Here is a 24,153-nt window from a genome sequence, read left to right on the forward strand (position 1 = left end):
CACTCTACTGTACTGCACTCTACTGTGCTGTACTGTACTATACTGTACTGTACTGCACTCTACTGTACTGTGCTCTACTGTACTGTACTCTACTGCACTCTACTCTACTGTGCTCTACTGTACTCTACTGCACTCTACTCTACTGTGCTGTACTGTACTATACTGTACTGCACTCTACTCCACTGTGCTCTACTCTACTGTGCTGTACTGTACTATACTGTACTGAATTCTATTCTACTCTACTGTACTGCACTCTTCTGAGCTGTACTCTACTGTACTCTACTGTACTCTACTCTACTGTACTCTACTCGATGGAGAAATCTGCTGCTGAATTATCATAGATCGGGAAGAGCTCTAGCCTATATTCTACATCCCTTGTGTCCATAGAACATCTGTCCCTTTTTATGGTCTGTGAGAAGCAGCATCTGCTTTTTAGAGATTTGTTCTAGTTAGGTAACATGAATCCTAACCAACAGCAAACTATCCCAGATCTTACGCTGTAGACCTAGTCTAGGTTAACCTGCTTTTGTACACTACACTAAAGTTCCAGTCTGGGTTTTTTCCATCTCTATGTATGTGTTTTCCAGTGCGTCTCTGTCTGTGTGTCTCTATTTCCATGTGTTTTCCATTGTCTGTTTGTGTCTCTGTGTGTGTCTCTTTGTGCGTATATTTCCATGTGTTCGACAGTCTCTCTCTCTCTCTCTCGCTCTCTTTCTGTAAATATGGGGGTTTGGCCGTGGGTGATAAATGAGAGAGACACATCAAGATCAGAGCACTAGTTATTGTCTCAGAGTCGCAGGAAGGAGAGAGGGAGAGATGGAGAGAGAAGGATGGAGAGGGAGGGAGAGCCATGGGAGGTCTCTGGCTATATAAAAGGGTACATATGGTTTTCTCCCTTCTTCCATATTCACTATGTCTCCATATTTTGATACTTATTTCAGACGATGCACTCTTCTAATAAGTCTATCTCAGTCTGTCTCAGTCTTTATCAGTCTATCTCAGTCTGTCTCAGTCTGGCTCAGTCTGTCTCTATCTCAGTCTGGCTCAGTCTGGCTCAGTCTTTATCAGTCTATCTCAGTCTTTATCAGTCTATCTCAGTCTATATCAGTCTATATCAGTCTATATCAGTCTCTATCAGTCTGTTTCAGTCTGTATCAGTCTGTCTCAGTCTTTATCAGTCTGTCTCAGTCTTTATCATCCTGTCTCAGTCTGTCTCAGTCTGTATCATTCTGTCTCAGTCTTTATCATTCTGTCTCAGTCTGTCTCAGTCATTATCAGTCTGTCTCAGTCAGTTAGGACAACAGAGCAGAGGCCAGATCAATACTAGCAGGTTCAGAGAGAGAGAGAGAGAGAGAGAGAGAGAGAGAGAGAGAGAGAGAGAGGGAGAGAGAAAGAGGGAAAGAGTCCGATAAAAAGACTGTCTACGAGGCAGGAAGGGAGTGGAAGAGATGGAGATGAAGAGAGGTGCAGAGGGAATGACATGCTGACTGAGGGAAGGACAGCGAAAGTGTTGGTAGATGTGGGGGTAGCTGTGTGTTTGGGGGATGGGGGTTGGAGTGTCAGGGGGGTCACAGAAGTGGTGACTGACTGATGAGACGCTCCCACGCCTGGAGTGATCCATCTCCCAGACAGCACTGGGGCAGAAAGACTTTACTCTAGGGAGGATGGGTAATAAACGACTCCAACAGGGTTGCCTCAGGGCTGACATTGATTGACAGCAGTGTGTTTATATGTGTGAGTGGGTGCTTTTCCTTGTGCATGTGTGTATTCATCATTCAGCGAGAGAAAGGGGGAGGGGGAGAATGAATATTGTGTATGTGTCTATTTTTCTAGTTGTGAGTGTCTGTGGGTACGTGTGCGTGCAGGACATTGGGTACATACACACTGTTGGTTGTCCTCACCACTCTCTCTACTCTCTGCAGTTGTAGAAATGTTGAGCCCCAGTCTGTGACAGTACACTGTCATTTCATAGCTGTTTGACTGATGGAATCTGAATATGTCACACATAGAGTTAGATTATATTAGCGTGTGACCTGTGGCACAGGGTCATGTGCTTTCTGGGCTTGACTTACCCTTCATCAGACACACACACACACACACAAATGTACATACACACACACACACACTATTTTTTTATTTTTTTTTATTTCACCTTTATTTAACCAGGTAGGCTAGTTGAGAACAAGTTCTCATTTGCAACTGCGACCTGGCCAAGATAAAGCATAGTAGTGTGAACAGACAACACAGAGTTACACATGGAGTAAACAATTAACAAGTCAATAACACAGTAGAAAAAAAAGAGAGTCTATATACATTGTGTGCAAAAGGCATGAGGAGGTAGGCGAATAATTACAATTTTGCAGATTAACACTGGAGTGATAAATGATCAGATGGTCATGTACAGGTAGAGATATTGGTGTGCAAAAGAGCAGAAAAGTAAATAAATAAAAACAGTATGGGGATGAGGTAGGTAAAAATGGGTGGGCTGTTTACCGATAGACTATGTACAGCTGCAGCGATCGGTTAGCTGCTCAGATAGCAGATGTTTGAAGTTGGTGAGGGAGATAAAAGTCTCCAACTTCAGCGATTTTTGCAATTCGTTCCAGTCACAGGCAGCAGAGAACTGGAACGAAAGGCGGCCAAATGAGGTGTTGGCTTTAGGGATGATCAGTGTGATACACCTGCTGGAGCGCGTGCCTAGGGTGGGTGTTGCCATCGTGACCAGTGAACTGAGATAAGGCAGAGCTTTACCTAGCATGGACTTGTAGATGACCTGGAGCCAGTGGGTCTGGCGATGAATATGTAGCGAGGGCCAGCCGACTAGAGCATACAGGTCGCAGTGGTGGGTGGTATAAGGTGCTTTAGTGACAAAACGGATGGCACTGTGATAAACTGCATCCAGTTTGCTGAGTAGAGTGTTGGAAGCTATTTTGTAGATGACATCGCCGAAGTCGAAGATCGGTAGGATAGTCAGTTTTACTAGGGTAAGTTTGGCGGCGTGAGTGAAGGAGGCTTTGTTGCGGAATAGAAAGCCGACTCTAGATTTGATTTTCGATTGCAGATGTTTGATATGAGTCTGGAAGGAGAGTTTACAGTCTAGCCAGACACCTAGGTGCTTTTTGATGTCCACATATTCAAGGTCGGAACCATCCAGGGTGTCAGGCGTGCGGGTGCAGGCAGCGAGCGGTTGAAAAGCATGCATTTGGTTTTACTAGTGTTTAAGAGCAGTTGGAGGCCACGGAAGGAGTGCTGTATGGCATTGAAGCTCGTTTGGAGGTTAGATAGCACAGTGTCCAAGGACGGGCCGGAAGTATATAGAATGGTGTCGTCTGCGTAGAGGTGGATCAGGGAATCTCCCGCAGCAAGAGCAACATCATTGATATATACAGAGAAAAGAGTCGGCCCGAAAATTGAACCCTGTGGCACCCCCATAGAGACTGCCAGAGGACCGTTTGGGTCCAGGGTGTCTCCCCCTTTGAAGAGGGATATGACTGCGGCAGCTTTCCAATCCTTGGGGATCTCAGACGAAATGAAAGAGAGGTTGAACATGCTGGTAATAGGGGTTGCGACAATGGCGGCAGATAGTTTCAGAAATAGGGGGTCCAGATTGTCAAGCCCAGCTGATTTGTACGGGTCCAGGTTCTGCAGCTCTTTCAGAACATCTGCTATCTGGATTTGGGTAAAGGAGAACCTGGCGAGGCTTGGGCGAGTAGCTGCGGGGGGGGGGCGGAGCTGTTGGCCGAGGTTGGAGTAGCCAGGCGGAAGGCATGGCCAGCCGTTGAGAAATGCTTGTTGAAGTTTTCGATAATCATGGATTTATCAGTGGTGACCGTGTTACCTAGCCTCAGTGCAGTGGGCAGCTGGGAGGAGGTGCTCTTGTTCTCCATGGACTTCACAGTGTCCCAGAACTTTTTGGAGTTGGAGCTACAGGATGCAAATTTCTGCCTGAAGAAGCTGGCCTTAGCTTTCCTGACTGACTGCGTGTATTGGTTCCTGGCTTCCCTGAACAGTTGCATATCGCGGGGACTATTCGATGCTATTGCAGTCCGCCACAGGATGTTTTTGTGCTGGTCGAGGGCAGTCAGGTCTGGAGTGAACCAAGGGCTATATCTGTTCTTAGTTCTGCATTTTTTGAACGGAGCATGCTTATCTAAAATGGTGAGGAAGTTACTTTTAATGAATGACCAGGCATCCTCAACTGACGGGATGAGGTCAATGTCCTTCCAGGATACCCGGGCCAGGTCGATTAGAAAGGCCTGCTCACAGAAGTGTTTTAGGGAGCAGTGATGAGGGGTGGTCGTTTGACTGCGGATACAGGCAATGAGGCAGTGATCGCTGAGATCCTGGTTGAAGACAGCGGAGGTGTATTTGGAGGGCCAGTTGGTCAGGATGACGTCTATGAGGGTGCCCTTGTTTACAGATTTAGGGTTGTAACTGGTGGGTTCCTTGATGATTTGTGTGAGATTGAGGGCATCTAGCTTAGATTGTAGGACTGCCGGGGTGTTAAGCATATCCCAGTTTAGGTCACCTAACAGAACAAACTCTGAAGCTAGATGGGGGGCGATCAATTCACAAATGGTGTTCAGGGCACAGCTGGGAGCTGAGGGGGGTCGGTAGCAGGCGGCAACAGTGAGAGACTTATTTCTGAAGAGAGTAATTTTAAAAATTATTAGTTCGAACTGTTTGGGTATGGACCTGGAAAGTATGACATTACTTTGCAGGCTATCTCTGCAATAGACTGCAACTCCTCCCCCTTTGGCAGTTCTATCTTGATGGAAAATGTTATAGTTGGGTATGGAAATCTCTGAATTTTTGGTGGCCTTCCTGAGCCAGGATTCAGACACGGCAAGGACATTAGGGTTAGCAGAGTGTGCTAAAGCAGTGAGTAAAACAAACTTAGGGAGGAGGCTTCTGATGTTGACATGCATGAAACCAAGGCTTTTTCGATCACAGAAGTCAACAAATGAGGGTGCCTGGGGACATGCAGGGCCTGGGTTTACCTCCACATCACCCGCGGAACAGAGGAGGAGTAGTATGAGGGTGCAGCTAAAGGCTGTCAAAACCGGTCGCCTAGAGCGTTGGGGACAGAGAATAAAAGGAGCAGATTTCTGGGCATGGCAGAATATATTCAGGGCATAATGCGCAGACAGGGGTATGGTGGGGTGCGGGTACAGCGGAGGTAAGCCCAGGCACTGGCTGATGATGAGAGAGGTTGTATCTCTGGACGTGCTGGTTGTAATGGGTGAGGTCACCGCATGTGTGGAAGGTGGGACAAAGGAGGTATCAGGGGTATGAAGAGTGGAACTAGGGGCTCCATTGATAAAGTAAAACAATGATAACTGACCTGAACAACAGTATACAAGGCATATTGACATTTGAGAGAGACATACAGCGAGGCATACAGTAATCACAGGTGTTGAATTGGGAGACCTAGCTAAAACAGTAGGTGAGACAACAACAGCTAATCAGCTAGCACAACAACAGCAGGTAAAATGGCGTTGACTAGGCAGGGAGGGTCGGATTAACTACACACAGAGCCTGAGTGCGGCTGGGGCCGACAGATAAAACATAAACAAGCAGAATTGAGTACCATGATTGATGGACACTCCAGCATGCATCAGCTATGTAGCCAAGTGATCAGTGTCCAGGGGGCAGCGGTGGATGGGGCAGGGAAGCTAGACTGGCGAGTATCATCCAGGTAAAAAAAACTGGCAGGCTGTGCAGAAGGTAAAAGCCGCTAGCAGTGGCTAACAATGACTAAATAGCTTGTAGCTAGTTAGCTGGTTAGCTTCTGGAGGTTCTTGAATGTGTTCTAAAAATAAAAAATTATAGCGATTCCGTATCACATTGGGTGAGGCAGGTTACCGGAAGGTATAATCGAATTAAAATCGAAAAGAGATTGAAAGTAAATATGGGTCCAGTGAGTGGTTGGGCTGGCTGGGGACGCGGCGATTCAGACAGTTAGCAGGCCTGTGCTAACAAGCTAACAGTTGGTAGGCCGGGGCTAAACAAGCTAGCAGTTATCGGACCGGGGCTAAACAAGCTAGCAGTTAGCAGGCCGATTTAGCAAGCAAGCCGATAGCAAGGGCTAGAAAGTTAGCCTTTGGGGGACGTCGCGATGGGGTGAGTCTGTTTATGCCTCTTCATGCGGTGGCATCGATAGACCGGTCGTGGGTCCGGATATTGTAGCCCAGGAGTATGCTTCGGTGGTAGCACAGGAGCTCTGGCCGGGCTAGCTTCAAGCTAAGTGGATGGAAACGCTAGCCAGGAGTAATCATCCGGGGTTGCGGTTAGCTAGTTAGCTAGTTGTGAAGATCCAGCTGAAAATGTTCCGTTTGCGGTGGGAATCCGGGGATAAAAATAGTAGGTCCGTTATGCTCTGGTCAGAGTCGCGTTGTTCGAACTGGCGAGAGCTTTCCGAGCTAAAGGTTAGCTGATGACCGGTTAGCTGAAGACCGCTAGCAATGGTTTGCTGACTGATAGCTGGTAGTTAGCTGGCTAGCTTCAGTTGAGGGGTTCCGGATCCGAAGTAAATATAAATACTTTAGAAAAAAAAGCAGATCCACGCTACATTGGGTGAGGCGGGTTGCAGGAGAGTATTTAGATGTTGAGGTTTAGCAAAATGTTTTAAAAGATATGCGAAGAAAAATATGTAAAAAAACGATATATACAAGGGACACGACACAACAAGACGTCTGACTGCTACGCCATCTTGGTGAGAATGTACATACACAGACACACAGACACACGAATGTACATACACAGACACACACACACATATGTACATACACAGACACACACACACACAAATGTACATACACAGATGCACACACACGAATGTACAAACACAGTCACACACACACTAATGTACAGACACACACACACACACGAATGTACATACACAGACACACACACACACACACAAATGTACATACACACACACACACACACACACAAATGTACATACACAGACACACACACACCCACAATACCATTATGCTTCCATATCCCCTTTCTCAGTGTCAGAATATTTCAGTGTATAAGAACACAGTTCTTATAACAGTAACACTGTCCTCTCTAGTGCTGTTCTGTGAGTCCTTCTCATTCTGTCCTGTTTTCTTCTGACTGGAGAGTGACCATGACATCACCATCTCCACTCTCAAGCAACGGGCAGGTGAGTCAACGGGTCGCCTAGGAGACAATTCTTGGCGTGTCCATAAGGATGGGGTATGGTCGTTGATGAGGTGGTCTTCTGAGTCACGTCACCCTGGCAACCCCCAGCTCCTCAGAGCACCATGGTGATGGTTGTGCTGGGAAGCAAACTGTTTCAATGATCTGTCCCTCATCGTGATTGGAGCTCAGAAGAGGAAATGAATGAATCCACTTGTCTATTCTCTTGTGTGTGTTTATTAAAATGCTCATAGATTGATTCTCATAATTACAGAATGTTCATCTCATCTCTCCATCTGTAAGCAAATTCATTTGATGACAAACTCCTGTTTGTCCTGTAGTTGTTTACTCTGTTCTGTTTTGTCATTTTCCTGCGTGCGTGCATGTACGCACATAACTTTACCACTCTGCCACTGAACAGGACCTGACTGAGTGTGTAAGGTGTCAGAGACTTAGCCTATAGTGTCCATGCAGTCTGTGACGTTTCATCTTGGTTCCTGCCCTGTACTGTTTCACAGACAGAGATAATCAGGGAATCTGTTGACCTCCTGTTGCCATAACAATACATACACACACACACGTCAGCTGGGCCCGGGGGCAGGTGTGTAGAGCAGGTTTGGCAGGTGCAGTTAGACTAGGGAACACAGTACACCTGACAACAGGTGTGTGTGTTATGCAGGACTGAACTTTACTGAGCTCCAGGGTGTGTGTGTGTGCAAGGAGCTGGCACGGAGAGCTTAACGGTCTCATACCGGGAGAATAGTATTTACTTGTTGACCAAGGATTTTCTCATTGAAACGGTTCACTGGATTTTGGCGTCTGAGGAAAGGGGGAACATTGAATGACAAGGTAGCTTTTCCTTCTTGTTCTTGTCTTTTCTTGTGTGTTAAATTCTGCAAATAAGCCCAGTCTGTCTGTTTATCGGGTTTAGGCGGTTGTTTTGCTATCCTTCTTTTCTTTACTTTGGCAAATGTTCAAATGAACACACTTACTTTTTGGTCTCGAAGACCTTTGGAATAATTTGAGGTTTCAGTATTGTAACAGACATGTAGAAGAGTTGTGAGTGTTGTGTAGAGTTGGGAGGAGTGTTGAGTAAAGTTGGGAGGAGTGTTGTGTAGAGTTGTGAGTGTTGTGTAGAGTTATAAGTGTTGTGTAAAGTTGTGAGTGTTGTGTAGAGTTATAAGTGTTGTGTAAAGTTGTGAGTGTTGTGTAGAGTTATAAGTGTTGTGTAAAGTTGTGAGTGTTGTGTAGAGTTGTAGTGTTGTCTAAAGTTGTGAGTGTTGTGTAGAGTTATAAGTGTTGTGTAGAGTTGTGAGTGTTGTGTAGAGTTATAAGTGTTGTGTAGAGTTATAAGTGTTGTGTAGAGTTGTGAGTGTTGTGTAGAGTTATAAGTGTCATGTAGAGTTGTGAGTATTGTGTAGAGTTGTGAATGTTGTGTAGAATTGTGAGTGTTGTGTAGTGTTGTGTAGAGTTATAAGTGTTGTGTAGAGTTATAAGTGTTGTGTAGTGTTGTGTAGAGAGTGTTCAGTGGAAGTGATTCCTCTGTGTCATCAAGTTCCTGTTTACTGTTAGGACGTTTGATCTGCGGGCCAGGTTTCACTCTCTCTCAGATAACCATGACTACAGAGTTTCAATAGACCCAGACCCTTATGACACCGTAGGTCTCGTTACTGATACAGACTGTTTGATTTTCCCAAGACTTGACCTGTGTCTATGGTCAGAGTGTTTCTCATTGGTCAGTGGTTTGGCTGAAGGACTTCAGAGTAGATAGATGCTGCCCCAAAGCACTGATGCAGGGTCAGATCTGATTTCATCACCTTAAGATTGGGGGCAGGAAAAGCTGATCCTAGATTAAGTTTTACAAAGTCATCAGTTCTCTTTGGTGAATGGCTTTCCTCTATATGATAATGTGGGATGCTGTGTGTCTGTATAGTCAATACTATACAGTCTGCTGTTTACAAATGGATTTCTGTTGCAGCGGTAGTGGAAGTGAGAGCGGGAACTGGGCACTATTTTATGATTTGCTACTGTACAATTATTGACCCAGTAGCTGTGTGTATTACAGTTACTGTTTATAGCTTTAGTAAAAAGCTTTGTCTTCCATGGTTGTATGCAAACTGTAGCACACTCTCTCTCTTGCTCTCTCTCTCTCTCCTCCCCTTCTCCTTCTCTCCCTCTCCCTCTCCCTCTCTCACTCTCTCTTCCCTCCCTCCCTACTTGGTTTGGTAAAGGCCTTGTAGATATCATATGTTGGGAAAGCCAGCCTGCAGCAGGACCTCATGAGGGCAGACAGCGAAGCAGGACTCATTACAGACTGACATAGCTCTGCCTGCCTTCACTGCCTGAAGCTGCAGGCTGAAGCTGAGCTGGACAACACCAAATCAGACATGGAGAAGCTCCTCAGTGGTCTCACTACCATCTCTAAACTAATCCTTTGGCGATGCGTGTGGAGTGAATAGATACCGTCCGTAAGCCTGCAGGAAAGAGAGCAGCAGTGTGGATGGTAGTTTATATAGATGATCATAACGTACTGACAGGGTTATCATTGATAACACACAGCAAGGCTAAACACAGGCTGTGATGAGGGCACTAGGAACAAAGACAGCAGTACTTAGACACAAACACAGAGGCACACACACACACACACACACACACACACACACACACACACACACACACACACACACACACACACACACACACACACACACACACACGCACACAGGCCCAGTCGTACATAAGTACACACACACACAGGCATAGGGATACACAAGCACACGTATATACACAGTAAACACATACTTCCTCCACTCTCAACACAAACAATACATTATGTGAACATACCAACATATTGCACAAAACAGCACACATTAAAAAGGCCACACTTCAATTCAGTTGACTAAATTTCAAAAAGCCCTTACAGGCATCTCCCTGATGAAACTAGCTAGCTGCTAAAGGCCTCATTGTCCCACAGTGCATCTGTTTGTAGTTCTGTTGAGTGGGTTTCTTAAACACACAGCCTGATATCACAGACATGCAGAGAGAAAGTGGGACACACACACACACACAGGCCATTATGACTCCCAGCCAGTCAAAAGGATGGAGGATCAGGATGTAGACATGTATTATTTATAGGCAGGCCTATCAGAGAGCTAGCTGTAGACTCATTGAGGCGGAAGCCTCTTCTCTCTTTCCTCTGGCCTGGTGTCAGGATCGATGCTGGGCCTGTCTGTTCCCTATATGCTTCCTCTATGCTTCCTCTCTAGTTCTTCTTGCTCCCTGCAGCATGGTCGTTTGTTCACCTCCTCACACCACACTGCACCACTCAAGTGTAATGCAGCTAGGCCTGTATGGATCTGCATCGTTCAGGTGTCCTTGGACTGAAACTGGGCCTGTATGGATCTGCATCGTTCAGGTGTCCTTGGACTGAAACTGGGACTGTATGGATCTGCATCGTTCAGGTGTCATTGGACTGAAACTGGGACTGTATAGGGCTGCATCATTCAGGTGTCCTTGGACTGAAACTGGGCCTGTATGGATCTGCATCGTTCAGGTGTCCTTGGACTGAAACTGGGCCTGTATAGGGCTGCATCGTTCAGGTGTCCTTGGATTGAAACTGGGCCTGTATGGATCTGCTTCGTTCAGGTGTCCTTGGACTGAAACTGGGCCTGTATGGATCTGCTTCGTTCAGGTGTCCTTGGACTGAAACTGGGGCTGTGTTGAGCTGAAACTGCTGGGTTTTTTGGCTCACCTATGTCACTTTCTTGGTGTTCTCAAACTAATACTGTGTTCCTTCAGAACAGGTTGCATTCCTGCGTGTTCTGTGAACAGAAGTTATGTACTCACCAGTCAACCTAATATATCATCTCCCTCTCTCTCCCTCAGACCTCTCTCCCTCCTCTCTACAGTACCAGTGTGGATCGGTGGACTTCCTGTGTTCCCCACGGCTGGGAAAGAAAGCCCCGCCCCCTCCCAGACCATGTCACGGCCGGCCTGCAGTCAAGCCCCACCCCCAGCCTACCGCCACACCCACCTCTCAGAAACCTCAAGGTACAGTGTTGGTTTATTTGTCATTTAGCATTATAACTAGTTGTTTATTACAAAAATGTCATTATCATGTTGGTACAGTATCCAGCATTGTGTTATTAGCCTGCGTTTCTTAGGCAATGACTATGACCCAGGCCCCAGAGTTTTATTTGGTCAGGTCAGCGTTCACCCACATATTTATCCCACAAACACATCAGTCAGAAAAAGAGATCAATGGTTCAGATCAAAGACTGTTGTTAGTCCAACTATAGCTTCATGCTATCTGCCTGTTGAGGCATTACTTTAGGCCAGCGTTTCTTAAAGTATGTGGGTCACGGACCTGTTAATGTATAATTATTTAATTAATTACTGGAATTGATTTGGCTAAGTGCAACTGCGTTCTCGGTTCAGTGCGCTCTGTGCATAGCAAAACATTTTCCTGCAGTTTTGTTGAAGATCACTCCGCGACCTACACGCTGCAGAGCTGTGGTTCAAGCCACTGACTTGTTATCAGTGTTGCCAACTTAGCGACTTTGTCGCAATATTTAGTGAGTATTCAGACCCCTCTAGCGACACATTTTCAAAAAAGTGACTAGCAAAAAATCTAGAGACTTTTTCTGGTGTTATTGGAGACTTTTGGAGACTGACATGAAAGCACGTATCGTTCTTACTCTTCTCAACGAGCAGCGGGTGCTGCCATGGGCCCCACCCCAATTTGACTCACACAGCCTCAGTCACTTACTCACCTTGTCCACTGTGTGTGTGCCTCTCTGTGACATAAGCTAAACATCTAGCTGGCTAGCTCATCATGTCTTATTCTAAACTGTACACTCAAAAATACAGAAAGGAGTGGGAATCAAACCCTGAATTCAAAGGCTGGTTGAAGCCGTTTATTGGAGATGATACATGGGCATATTGCCTGTATTGTAAGGCTGATTTCTACGCCAAACAAACACATGACAACTCAAAAACATACTCAAAAGGCAAAGCCTTATAACAGATCCACCCAAAACAAGCTGCCATTTATGGTAAAAAAAAATTGCCACGTGATCACATTGGAGAAGCATGTATAGCTGCTTTGTCAGAGTCCACTGCTGCTACCGACTTCAACATGCACAGGACAAAGTGCACAGTAATGATTAATGGTGTTCTAGCACCATACTTTCTGAAAAAGTTGGTCGCAGATGTTGGTGACCAGCGTTTCAGCCTCCTCCTCGATGAGTCCACGGATGTAAGTGTACCTGGGGGTTGTGATAAGGTGCTTTAGTGACACCAAGCAGACAATTGTATCAACATTTCCGGGGCTTGTTGAGTTGGAGGGAGGAGATGCCAAATCTATAGCCCGTGCTGTTTTGGCTTTGAAGTGTTGTCTTAAAAAAGAGAAACTCCTGGGGATAGGGACTAACAATGCCTCTATTATGACGGGGATTAACAATGGGGTCCATAAAGTGCTGAAGGAGCAGTATGGCCGAGAGTGTGCCGCTCTCTGCAGCTCATTTGTAGTTCTAAACATATTTAGGGTGTTTGTTACTCACGTTTTGTCCCTTCCACGACGTTATTCCTCTCTCCTACAGCGTCCATCACAATTACATGTACATGGCCAAGTATGCAAAGTAGGTGATGACGTCATTTAGCGACTTTTAGGACAGCCAATAGCTACTTTCCTTACTGAGGAGTTGGCAACACTGCTTGCTATTCCTCACCGCTGTCATGAAATGGACTCATGCTCGTCACAAGTTCTGACTGAGCTCAATGGTCATGACACGCAAATACAGTGATGACGTTTTGTCTCTTTCATACAAACTTTGAGATATAATGAGGAGCGCCCACAATGTGTTTTGTGTGGGGAAGTGCTTAGTAATGAGTCTCTCAAAACTAACAAATTAATAAAATGACACGCCCTGACCAAACATCCAGGCACAACTGTACATGACAGTAAACCCAGGGAGTTATTTCAGAACAGGGCAGTATGCCTCAGGAAACAGTGCTTCGAAAGTGGAAAAGTAAGTCAACTAACAAAGCATTGTTGTCATTTTATAACAAGTGATAATAAGCAGAAATAAGGGAGTACTATCTCTCATAGTAGTAGATGTGAGTTTCTCTTTCAAACAATCCCCTGGCCGCTTAACGTTTACCAGCTAATAGCTGACGTTAGCCAAAGCAAGTTAGCTAGCTACTGATAGTGTAAACCTAAGAAACAGTACAGATGAAGATGAAAAGTGATCAGGCCTACTGTACATTTTACTGTACACATGATTGTTGAAAACAAGTCTAGGTTGGAACTGTTACAAGTAATATTTTTTATTCTGATCTGGAATAAACTGATTGAAGCAAGATGCTTTTTGAGACACACACTCACACAGTTCTGGGTTGATCATCTGCAGCAGGAAGCCGTCTCCTGCCTGACTGAGAAAGCAGTAGATGTTCTGATCCAGTTTGGCACCACATACCTATGCAAGTCAGGGTTCTGAAGTACAGAAACAGAGTCAATGCTGAGCATGACCTCAGTGTTACACTGTTAAAAACTGAGTCCATAATAGACCTGCTTGTTGAAAAGTTCAACCAGCCACACACCTCTCATTAGGACTGAAAACTTCAACCAGCCACACACCTCTCATTAGGACTGAAAATGTCTCATTAGGACCTCTCATCTGGTCTACATCTGTGTGATGTGATCAATCAGTTTATTCCAGTTCAGAATAAAAACATATGTATTTTAACAGCAACAGTTCCAACCTAGACTTTCTATCAACAATCATTTCTACAGTAAGATGTACAGTAGGCCTGATAATGTTTTATCTGTACTGTTACTTAGAGTTGCACGATCAACAAGCCTGTGTGTGTTCTGTTCTACATCTGTGTGATGTGATCAATCCGTTTATTCCGGTTCAGAATGAAATAATTTATTGTATTTCAACAGCAATAGTTCCAACATAGACAGGTATGTAAGAGTGTTTTTAACGGGGAAAAATAAACTAAAGTTTATAAAGAGTATTTCGAAAAATAATATTTTGAAAAAGAACCCCTGCTTTAGGCTGTGCTGTAGCCACACACACACACTCAGGGAGAGACCTGTTCCTCATTCAGCCCTAGTACAATACCAAGCACACAGCAAAGACTGGCCTGCATAAAATATATATAAAAAACCTAGTGTCCTCTAAATGCATTCTGCAGTAACCATGTTTCAAGAGCATGTAGCTAGCTATACAGTAGCATGTTATCCTCTGATAGTGTGGGTGGCCATTTGTGCAGAGTCTGTTTTTGGACTGCTCTCGGCCTGTCATTTTTTTTGTCTGTGTGCTTGTGTTTTTTTTTTATCTGACTTTGAAACCACAGTGGCTTACAAGCAGTCATCACTGCATCCTGTTCTGAAACCAGGAAGCTGTCTTAGCTCTGTGAAGCAGCATCAGAACTTCTCCTGTGCTGTGTTCCTGGACCTACTCTTGGAGTTGAGCATTTATATGTTGTGTTTTGTGGTGGCATTTGGACTGTGGTTTTGTGAGTGGGTAGCTGCAGCAGCCAAGGGCGTCTGGAATACAGAAATGGAGGCTTTCTCACACCGGGGCACTTGAAACAGGACTGTTTCTGTCATCACACCAGTGACCTGACCTAGTATCTGTCTTTTTCACTATTTCCTTCTTCCTCATTCCATTTCCCCTCTTCCTGGACCTGGACCTACAGTGCCGCCTAAGCCCCTGCACCTGCTGGCCCTCGGACAGGACAAGAAGCCCAAGAGGATCCCCCCGGCCCCCTCCAGGCCACTGCCTGCTCCCCCAACTTCGCCCAAGCCGTGGCCCAGCCAGATCCCCCCTGGCCTGGCCACACTGCCTCAAAGAGAAGCCCAGAACGTGGGGCTACTCATCGAGAGGTTTGAGAAGTCCAGGTACTTTACTGCACTGCAGGGGGTAGGAGATTCCACAAGGTGTTCTCACCCTGTATCATTATATTTAGTTGGATTATTTATGATGTGGGTATTGCTATACGAGTATGAATGTTTTGCACGGAATACACACTCAATGTCTGTCTTACCCTCTGTTACAGAATACACACTCAATGTCTGTCTTACCCTCTGTCACAGAATACACACTCAATGTCTGTCTTACCCTCTGTCACAGAATACACACTCAATGTCTGTCTTACCCTCTGTCACAGAATACACACTCAACGTCTGTCTTACCCTCTGTCACAGAATACACACTCAATGTCTGTCTTACCCTCTGAAACAGAATACACACTCAATGTCTGTCTTACCCTCTGTCACAGAATACACACTCAATGTCTGTCTTACCCTCTGTCACAGAATACACACTCAATGTCTGTCTTACCCTCTGATACAGAATACACACTCAATGTCTGTCTTACCCTCTGTCACAGAATATACACTCAATGTCTGTCTTACCCTCTGTCACAGAATACACACTCAATGTCTGTCTTACCCTCTGTCACAGAATACACACTCAATGTCTGTCTTACCCTCTGTTACAGAATACACACTCAATGTCTGTCTTACCCTCTGTCACAGAATACACACTCAATGTCTGTCTTACCCTCTGTCACAGAATACACACTCAATGTCTGTTTTACCCTCTGTCACAGAATACACACTCAATGTCTGTCTTACCCTCTGTTACAGAATACACACTCAATGTCTGTCTTAACCTCTGTCACAGAATACACACTCAATGTCTGTCGTATCCTCTGTCACAGAATACACACACAATGTCTGTCACAGAATACACACTCAATGTCTGTCTTACCCTCTGTCACAGAATACACACTCAATGTCTGTCTTATCCTCTGTCACAGAATACACAGTCAATGTCTGTCACAGAATACACACTCAATGTCTGTCACAGAATACACACTCAATGTCTGTCTTACCCTCTGTCACAGAATACACACTCAATGTCTGTCACAGAATACACACTCAATGTCTGTCTTACCCTCTGTCACAGAATACACACTCAATGTCTGTCTTACCCTCTGTCACAGAATACATACTCAATGTCTGTCTTACCCTCTGTCACAGAATACATACTCAATGTCTGTCTTACCCTCTGTCACAGAATACACACTCAATGTCTGTCTTACCCTCTGTCACAGAATACACACTCAATGTCTGTCTTACCCTCTGTCACAGAATACATACTCAATGTCTGTCTTACCCTCTGTCACAGAATACACACTCAATGTCTGTCTTACCCTCTGTCACAGAATACACACTCAATGTCTGTCTTACCCTCTGTCACAGAATACACACTCAATGTCTGTCTTACCCTCTGTCACAGAATACACACTCAATGTCTGTCTTATCCTCTGTCACAGAATACACACTCAATGTCTGTCTTACCCTCTGTCACAGAATACACACTCAATGTCTGTCACAGAATACACACTCAATGTCTGTCACAGAATACACACACAGGGCCTCGTTTTTTAGTCACGTTTCTTCTTTATTTCCCAGGATTCCGATTCTTGGCGTCCCCCCGAAGAATCAGCTCCACCTGTGCCTGAGTATGGACGCCATGTCTGAGACCACACCACCCTCTGCCCCTGACCCCACAGCACACTCCCCTTCAGGGTCAGCAGGAGCAAAGGATTCTGGGAAACGCTCCCCCGCCGAAAAACTTGCATATATCGTCTCGGAGCGGATTGATGAGGTCACAGAGCTGATAGAACTCTCACGCCTGGCCTCACTCCGCATCGACGGCCACGAGGACATTCCTCTGGACTCAATGGAGGACCACCTCGACATCGCCCATGGCGATGGGGTTGGTTCCCTTGACGATGCGGAGCGGGAGGAGAGAGGCTCTTCCCATGAGCTCCAGGACAATCCGGACTCTCTCTCCTCGGAGCAGAACTTAAATGGGAAGATTCCCAACAGGGACAGCGGGATAGACAGCCCATCGTGTGCGGTGGAGGGTGAGGTGTTCCCCAACGAGGACGCCATCGACGAGGAAGAGCGCTATGACAGCGTCACGGAGACGGAGACCAGTGTGTCCTGCTGCATAACCCTGGACAACAAGCGTGACTCCACACAGGACGAGGACAGTGACCTGGATGAGGTCAGCAGTGGGGAGATGGAGGGAGGAGAGAAGACAGACACACATAGGGTGAGTCAGACACACACACATTCTTATAAGTCCTCTCAGTTCGTAGGGCAGTAACTGTAACCTGACCATCTATTATTGTCTGGATGAACTATCTGAAAGTCTGCATCAGTTTCAGATGTTTTTTTGTTTATGAAACTGTGGGCCTATACACAGCACAACACACACACACACCCAAACAAACAAACAGACACACTATTTCAGACTCTCAAGTGTATGTGTGGCGGTCACAAGAGTCTGTGCGGTATTTAAAAGTGGATGTGCTGTGGGGTGTAGGGAGATGAGTACCTGCCCAGGGCTGTAAAACGATCTTGTGACTACTGCTAGAGGACAAACTAAACCAGACAGAAACCTGCACACAGCTCAGCTGCTGTTTCCTCTGACTTCCCACAGTTGATCTGTGTGAGAGTGATACTGACACTTCCAACAGAGAACTTCACATTTTACCGGTCCGGTATACATGAACCCCCCTGCCAGAAAAATACTGTCTATTTATTGAAATGAAAGGATGAGGGGAAGGTCAAGAAACATCCGACAGAAATAGAAATAGAGAAAAGGAGGTATAGAAAGAAGAGAGACAGAATGCAAGTCAGCAAGAGAGTGAGAGAGTGTGCTGAAAGTTAGCTAACGAGGACAAGTGTGAGAAACAGATGGGTGGGCGGAGGTGATGAGTGGTAGCTGAAACTAGAGTACAGGACCGTCGTCATGGGTGTCATCAGTACAGGACCGTCATCATGGGTGTCATCAGAACAGGACAGTCATCAGTACAGGACAGCTATCATGGGTGTTAGCGGCACTGTGATGTTATCCCCTTTGCATTGTTATGATTGGGCACAGCCCAACACACCCAAACACACACCCATGTGAGCACACGCACTTACACAGACACACAAACACACACACACACCGTAGTGACAGCCCATACCCTTTGCCTCATGAGCAAGGGAACTCCATGTTTCTTGATATCAGCATTACTGTCAAGAGGAAATGTGTGTGGGGAGGGGCAGGAGGTGTGTGGGGAGGGGTGTGAGGGGACAGTGCCACTCTCTGACACTAACAGCTGGTATGTTGATAGCGTTTTAATGACACTGCTGTCACAGAGGATGTGGGTTGTGGGGATGCACATTGCGACAGGAAAATAAAGAAATGTACTTTCTTTCAGTCTTTAGCTCTGCCACAGAAATAGATGAGATATTTTACCTGCAGGGTATTATTATGCCTAGGTGAGTGTGTGCTTGTTTGTTAACATACACTGCATGACCAAAGGAATGTGGACATCTCATTCCAAAATCATGGGCATTAATATGGTGTTGGTCCCCTCTTTGCTGCTATAACAGCCTCCACTCTTCTGGGAAGGCTCTCCACTAGATGTTGGAACATTGCTGCTATAACAGCCTACACTCTTCTGGGAAGGCTCTCCACTAGATGTTGGAACATTGCTGCTATAACAGCCTACACACTTCTGGGAAGGCTTTCCACTAGATGTTGGAACATTGCTGCTATAACAGCCTCCACTCTTCTGGGAAGGCTCTCCACTAGATGTTGGAACATTGCTGCTACAACAGCCTACACTCTTCTGGGAAGGCTTTCCACTAGTTGGAACATTGCTGCTATAACAGCCTCTACTCTTCTGGGAAGGCTCTCCACTAGATGTTGGAACATTGCTGCTATAACAGCCTACACTCTTCTGGGAAGGCTTTCCACTAGTTGGAACATTGCTGCTATAACAGCCTCTACTCTTCTGGGAAGGCTTTCCACTAGATGTTGGAACATTGCTGCTACAACAGCCTACACTCTTCTGGGAAGGCTTTCCACTAGATGTTGGAACATTGCTGCTATAACAGCCTCCACTCTTCTGGGAAGGCTCTCCACTAGATGTTGGAACATTGCTGCTATAACAGCCTACACTCTTCTGGGAAGGCTTTCCACTAGTTGAAACATTGCTGCTATAACAGCCTCCACTCTTCTGGGAAGGCTTTCCACTAGATGTTGGAACATTGCTGCTACAACAGCCTCCACTCTTCTGGGAAGGCTTTCCACTAGATGCTGGAACATTGCTGCGGGGACTTGCTTCCATTCAGCCACAAGAGCATTAGTGAGGTCCGCCACTGATGTTGGGCCTGGATCGCTGCCGGCATTCCAATTCATCCCAAAGTTGCTTGATGGGGTTGAGGTCAGTGCTCTGTGCAGGGCAGTCAAGTTCTTCCACACCAACCTCGACAAACCATTAATGTATGGACCTCGCTTTGTGCACTGGGGTATTGTCATGTTGAAACAGTAAAGGGCCTTCCCCAAACTGTTGCCACAAAGTTGGAAGCACAGAATTGTCTAGAATGTAATTGTATGCTGTAGCGTTAAGATTTCCCTTCACTGGAACTAAGGGGCCTGGCCCGAACCATGAAAAACAGCCACAGATCATTATTCCTAATCCACCAAACCCAGATTAGTCCGTGGTGAAGTGTGATTCATCACTCCAGAGAATGTGTTTCCACTGCTTCAGAGTCCAATGGTGACGAGCTTTACACCACTCCTGCTGATGCTTGGCATTGCCCATGCCGATCTTAGGCTTGTGTGTGGCTGTTCGGCCATGAAAACCAATTTTATAAAGCTTCTGATGAACAATTATTGTGCTGACGTTGCTTCCAGAGACAGTTTGGAACTCGGTAGTGAGTGTTGCAACCGAGGACAGATCATTTTTACACGTTATGTGCTTCAGCACTCGGCGGTCCCGTTCTGTGAGCTTGTGTGTCCTACCACATTGTGGCTGAGCCATTGTTGCTTCTAGATGTTTCCACTTCACAATAACGACTCTTGCATTTGATCAGGGCAGCTCTAGCAGGGCATAAATTTGACGTACTAACTTGATGGAAAGACGGCATCCTATGACGGTGCCACGTTGAAAGTCACTGAGCTCTTCAGTTAGGCCATTCTACTGACAATGTTTGTCTATGGAGATCGAATGGCTGTGTGTGTAACGTGTGCGCTGGGAGTCGGGAAGCCAGTTCAGAGAGTGAATCATTTAATAAACCAAACATTAACAACGCACAGACATGAAACTGGAACAGAAACAATAACACCTGGGGAAGGAACCAAAGGGAGTGTCATTAGGCGCTGATGCTCGTGACAAGTGTGCACAATAATCAGCAGTCTGGTGACCTAGAGGTCGGCGAGGGAGCACACGTGACAATGTGTTTGATTTTATACACCTCTCAGCCAAGGGTGTGGCTGAAATAGCCAAATCCACTGATTTGAAGGGGTGTCCACATACTTTTGTTTGTATAGTGTGTCTGTACAGTATGTTTCACCGTTTTCTCCTTTCCTGGTTGTGTGTGTGATGATGTGTGTGTACCAGACAGCTGTTACAAAACACAATGTCACAATATAGTACATCTGGTCCCTGTCACTGTCAGTCCAGGAATGTAATTTCACCCATTATGTTCATCTCTGTTCTAGAACCTGTGAAGTCGTGAAACTGAATACACATCCGCAGCAGTTTACATGTCATCTCAGCTCCACTAGTAAACACAGTATTGGTGACTAAATCAGCTCTCAGTAAACCAGAACTGATGACTGATTACTGCAACATGCCAGTGTTCATTTCATTAACAAAAAAGTGACAAAAATATTCGTCAAACACCAATTTTCCAGTGGCAATTGATGAGACTTTAACTGACTAAATAGACCCAGAAAGGTCTATAACTAAAGACATTTTTTCATTTCATTTCAATTGACTAAAAGATGATTATCTCTGTCACTAAAATCTGACTACTAAATGGACAAGAGCTTTTGGAGAGATTGAGAGCTTTTCAGTGATAAGCACATTTGATATTAGCAGCACAGATGCGCAGCACAGTTCTGTTCAGCAGTGGGAAGGATGGGCCACACTCGGCACACACAGCCTACATCGGCTGGTGAGCTGCGGGGGAGCAAGCGATCCGTGTGAGCAGACAGGCTCTGCTTCGTCTCCTCAGATTATACACATTGTGCAGGCAACCCTCTTGCTTCCCCATAGCTAACCAGTCACCACCAGCCTTCTAGTTAGCTACCTTTTCGCTGGTTAAGAACCACAATCAGCTTTACAAAATTAAAAACAATAGCATAGTGTTTAATAGTAAAACAACAGTCTAGCTATATTTTTCTTTCCCTTGAGTCTAGAAAGGCTGTTTGAAATTGTAGTCTTGCTCAACCCTCCCAGTTAACCCATTGGATTTCATAGCCAGGTTCTGTAGCCAACATAGCCAAGTCTCACTGTTTTCCTCAAGGTAATTTGAGCCCTTAACGTTCAAAAGATATGACCCAAAATACCGGCGCTACGTTTTTTAAATTTCTATTGTGCATTGGCGGGCCGCATTTTACATCCATAAAGCATATTGCGGGCCATTCTAAAACTAGGCTACTTGCGGACCGGACAGTTTGTTAAGGCTATACCTTGTTCAGTCATGTTACCTCATTAGCTAGCTACAGTATAGCTAACAACCTGGTGCGCGTTCAGCTGGACACAACATTTTGGAAGGTTCAGATAGAAAAATGCTACAGTGCCTTGCGAAAGTATTCGGCCCCCTTGAACTTTGCGACCTTTTGCCACATTTCAGGCTTCAAACATAAAGATATAAAACTGTATTTTTTTGTGAAGAATCAACAACAAGTGGGACACAATCATGAAGTGAAACGACATTTATTGGATATTTCAAACTTTTTTAACAAAAAACTTTCAGTGCAGCAAACTCTCTCCAGAAGTTCAGTGAGGATCTCTGAATGATCCAATGTTGACCTAAATGACTAATGATGATAAATACAATCCACCTGTGTGTAATCAAGTCTCCGTATAAATGCACCTGCACTGTGATAGTCTCAGAGGTCCGTTAAAAGCGCAGAGAGCATCATGAAGAACAAGGAACACACCAGGCAGGTCCGAGATACTGTTGTGAAGAAGTTTAAAGCCGGATATGGATACAAAAAGATTTCCCAAGCTTTAAACATCCCAAGGAGCACTGTGCAAGCGATAATATTGAAATGGAAGGGGTATCAGACCACTGCAAATCTACCAAGACCTGGCCGTCCCTCTAAACTTTCAGCTCATACAAGGAGAAGACTGATCAGAGATGCAGTCAAGAGGCCCATGATCACTCTGGATGAACTGCAGAGATCTACAGCTGAGGTGGGAGACTCTGTCCATAGGACAACAATCAGTCGTATATTGCACAAATCTGGCCTTTATGGAAGAGTGGCAAGAAGAAAGCCATTTCTTAAAGATATCCATAAAAAGTGTTGTTTAAAGTTTGCCACAAGCCACCTGGGAGACACACCAAACATGTGGAAGAAGGTGCTCTGGTCAGAACTTTTTGGCAACAATGCAAAACGTTATGTTTGGCGTAAAAGCAACACAGCTCATCACCCTGAACACACCATCCCCACTGTCAAACATGGTGGTGGCAGCATCATGGTTTGGGCCTGCTTTTCTTCAGCAGGGACAGGGAAGATGGTTAAAATTGATGGGAAGATTGATGAAGCCAAATACAGGACCATTCTGGAAGAAAACCTGATGGAGTCTGCAAAAGACCTGAGACTGGGACGGAGATTTGTCTTCCAACAAGACAATGATCCAAAACATAAAGCAAAATCTACAATGGAATGGTTCAAAAATAAACATATCCAGGTGTTAGAATGGCCAAGTCAATGTCCAGACCTGAATCCAATCGAGAATCTGTGGAAAGAACTGAAAACTGCTGTTCACAAATGCTCTCCATCCAACCTCACTGAGCTCGAGCTGTTTTGCAAGGAGGAATGGGAAAAATGTTCATTCTCTCGATGTGCAAAACTGATAGAGACATACCCCAAGCGACTTACACCTGTAATCGCAGCAAAAGGTGGCGCTACAAAGGATTAACTTAAGGGGGCTGAATAATTTTGCACGCCCAATTTTTCTGTTTTTGATTTGTTAAAAGACAGTTAGAAATATCCAATAAATGTCGTTCCACTTCATGATTGTGTCCCACTTGTTGTTGATTCTTCACAAAAAAATACAGTTTTATATCTTTATGTTTGAAGCCTGAAATGTGGCAAAAGGTCGCAAAGTTCAAGGGGGCCGAATACTTTCGCAAGGCACTGTATGTAGAACAAACATGACTCTCTGACAAGTTGAATAAGGAATAACGTTGGCTCTATTCATAGAATTTCTATCTGCAATGTTCGATAACGTTTTGCAACAATGTGGCTGCGGTGTCTGTGGAATGTTGATAACAATGGCAATGACACAACCGACTGTCAGAGGTGCAACCCTTACTATGCCAAAATGTTGCTGCTCTCTCTCTCTATTTCTCTCGTTCTATCTTTCTCTCTCTCACTCTCTATTTCTCTCATTCTATCTTTCTCTCACACTCTCTTTTTCTCTCTCTCTCTCTTTCTCTCTCTCGCCAGATAATTCTCAGATATTCTTATATGCTGTCTGTTTGTCATCTTTCTGCTGTTGGGAAGAGAGTAGGATGTTATGCAGAAAAATATGTTGGTAGGACAATGTATGTTTATGCATATGGAAGAGAGTGATTTATTTTTGCTATAGGTTAATGAGGCAATAAAAATGTGATGTGACTAAAATATGACTAATTCAAAAGGCACTTGCACATCTTGTTTTGCAGGTGAATGGTAACAGTTCTGCTCTTGATAGTATCACTGCTCTTTAATAAGCTTTACGTATCGGCCTCACGGCCTTCGTAAGGGCTTTTCAAAGCTCTGATACGTAAAGCTTATTAAAGATCAGTGATACTATCAAGAGCAGTGTGCGGGTTCCTTCCTTTTTCTCACTAAAATATGACTGAAAGGAAAGGGCATTTAGTTGACTGAAGTGGAC

At 45.1% G+C, this 24,153-nt stretch overlaps 1 protein-coding gene across 2 annotated transcripts in view; it reads left to right on the forward strand.

Annotated features, from left to right (window-relative positions):
- LOC109869029 (FYVE, RhoGEF and PH domain-containing protein 3-like) overlaps positions 1-24,153 on the forward strand; it is a 137,626-nt gene that overhangs the window by 90,399 nt on the left and 23,074 nt on the right. For both annotated transcript variants that reach the window (XM_020458844.2, XM_031803514.1), the window contains exons 2-4: positions 11,056-11,220; positions 14,878-15,079; positions 16,661-17,309. In XM_020458844.2, the coding sequence (XP_020314433.2) occupies positions 11,056-11,220; positions 14,878-15,079; positions 16,661-17,309 (1,016 nt within the window). The remainder of the gene's footprint in view (positions 1-11,055; positions 11,221-14,877; positions 15,080-16,660; positions 17,310-24,153) is intronic.

This window comes from Oncorhynchus kisutch, linkage group LG24 (genome assembly GCF_002021735.2).
Source record: "Oncorhynchus kisutch isolate 150728-3 linkage group LG24, Okis_V2, whole genome shotgun sequence".
NCBI lineage: Eukaryota > Metazoa > Chordata > Actinopteri > Salmoniformes > Salmonidae > Oncorhynchus > Oncorhynchus kisutch.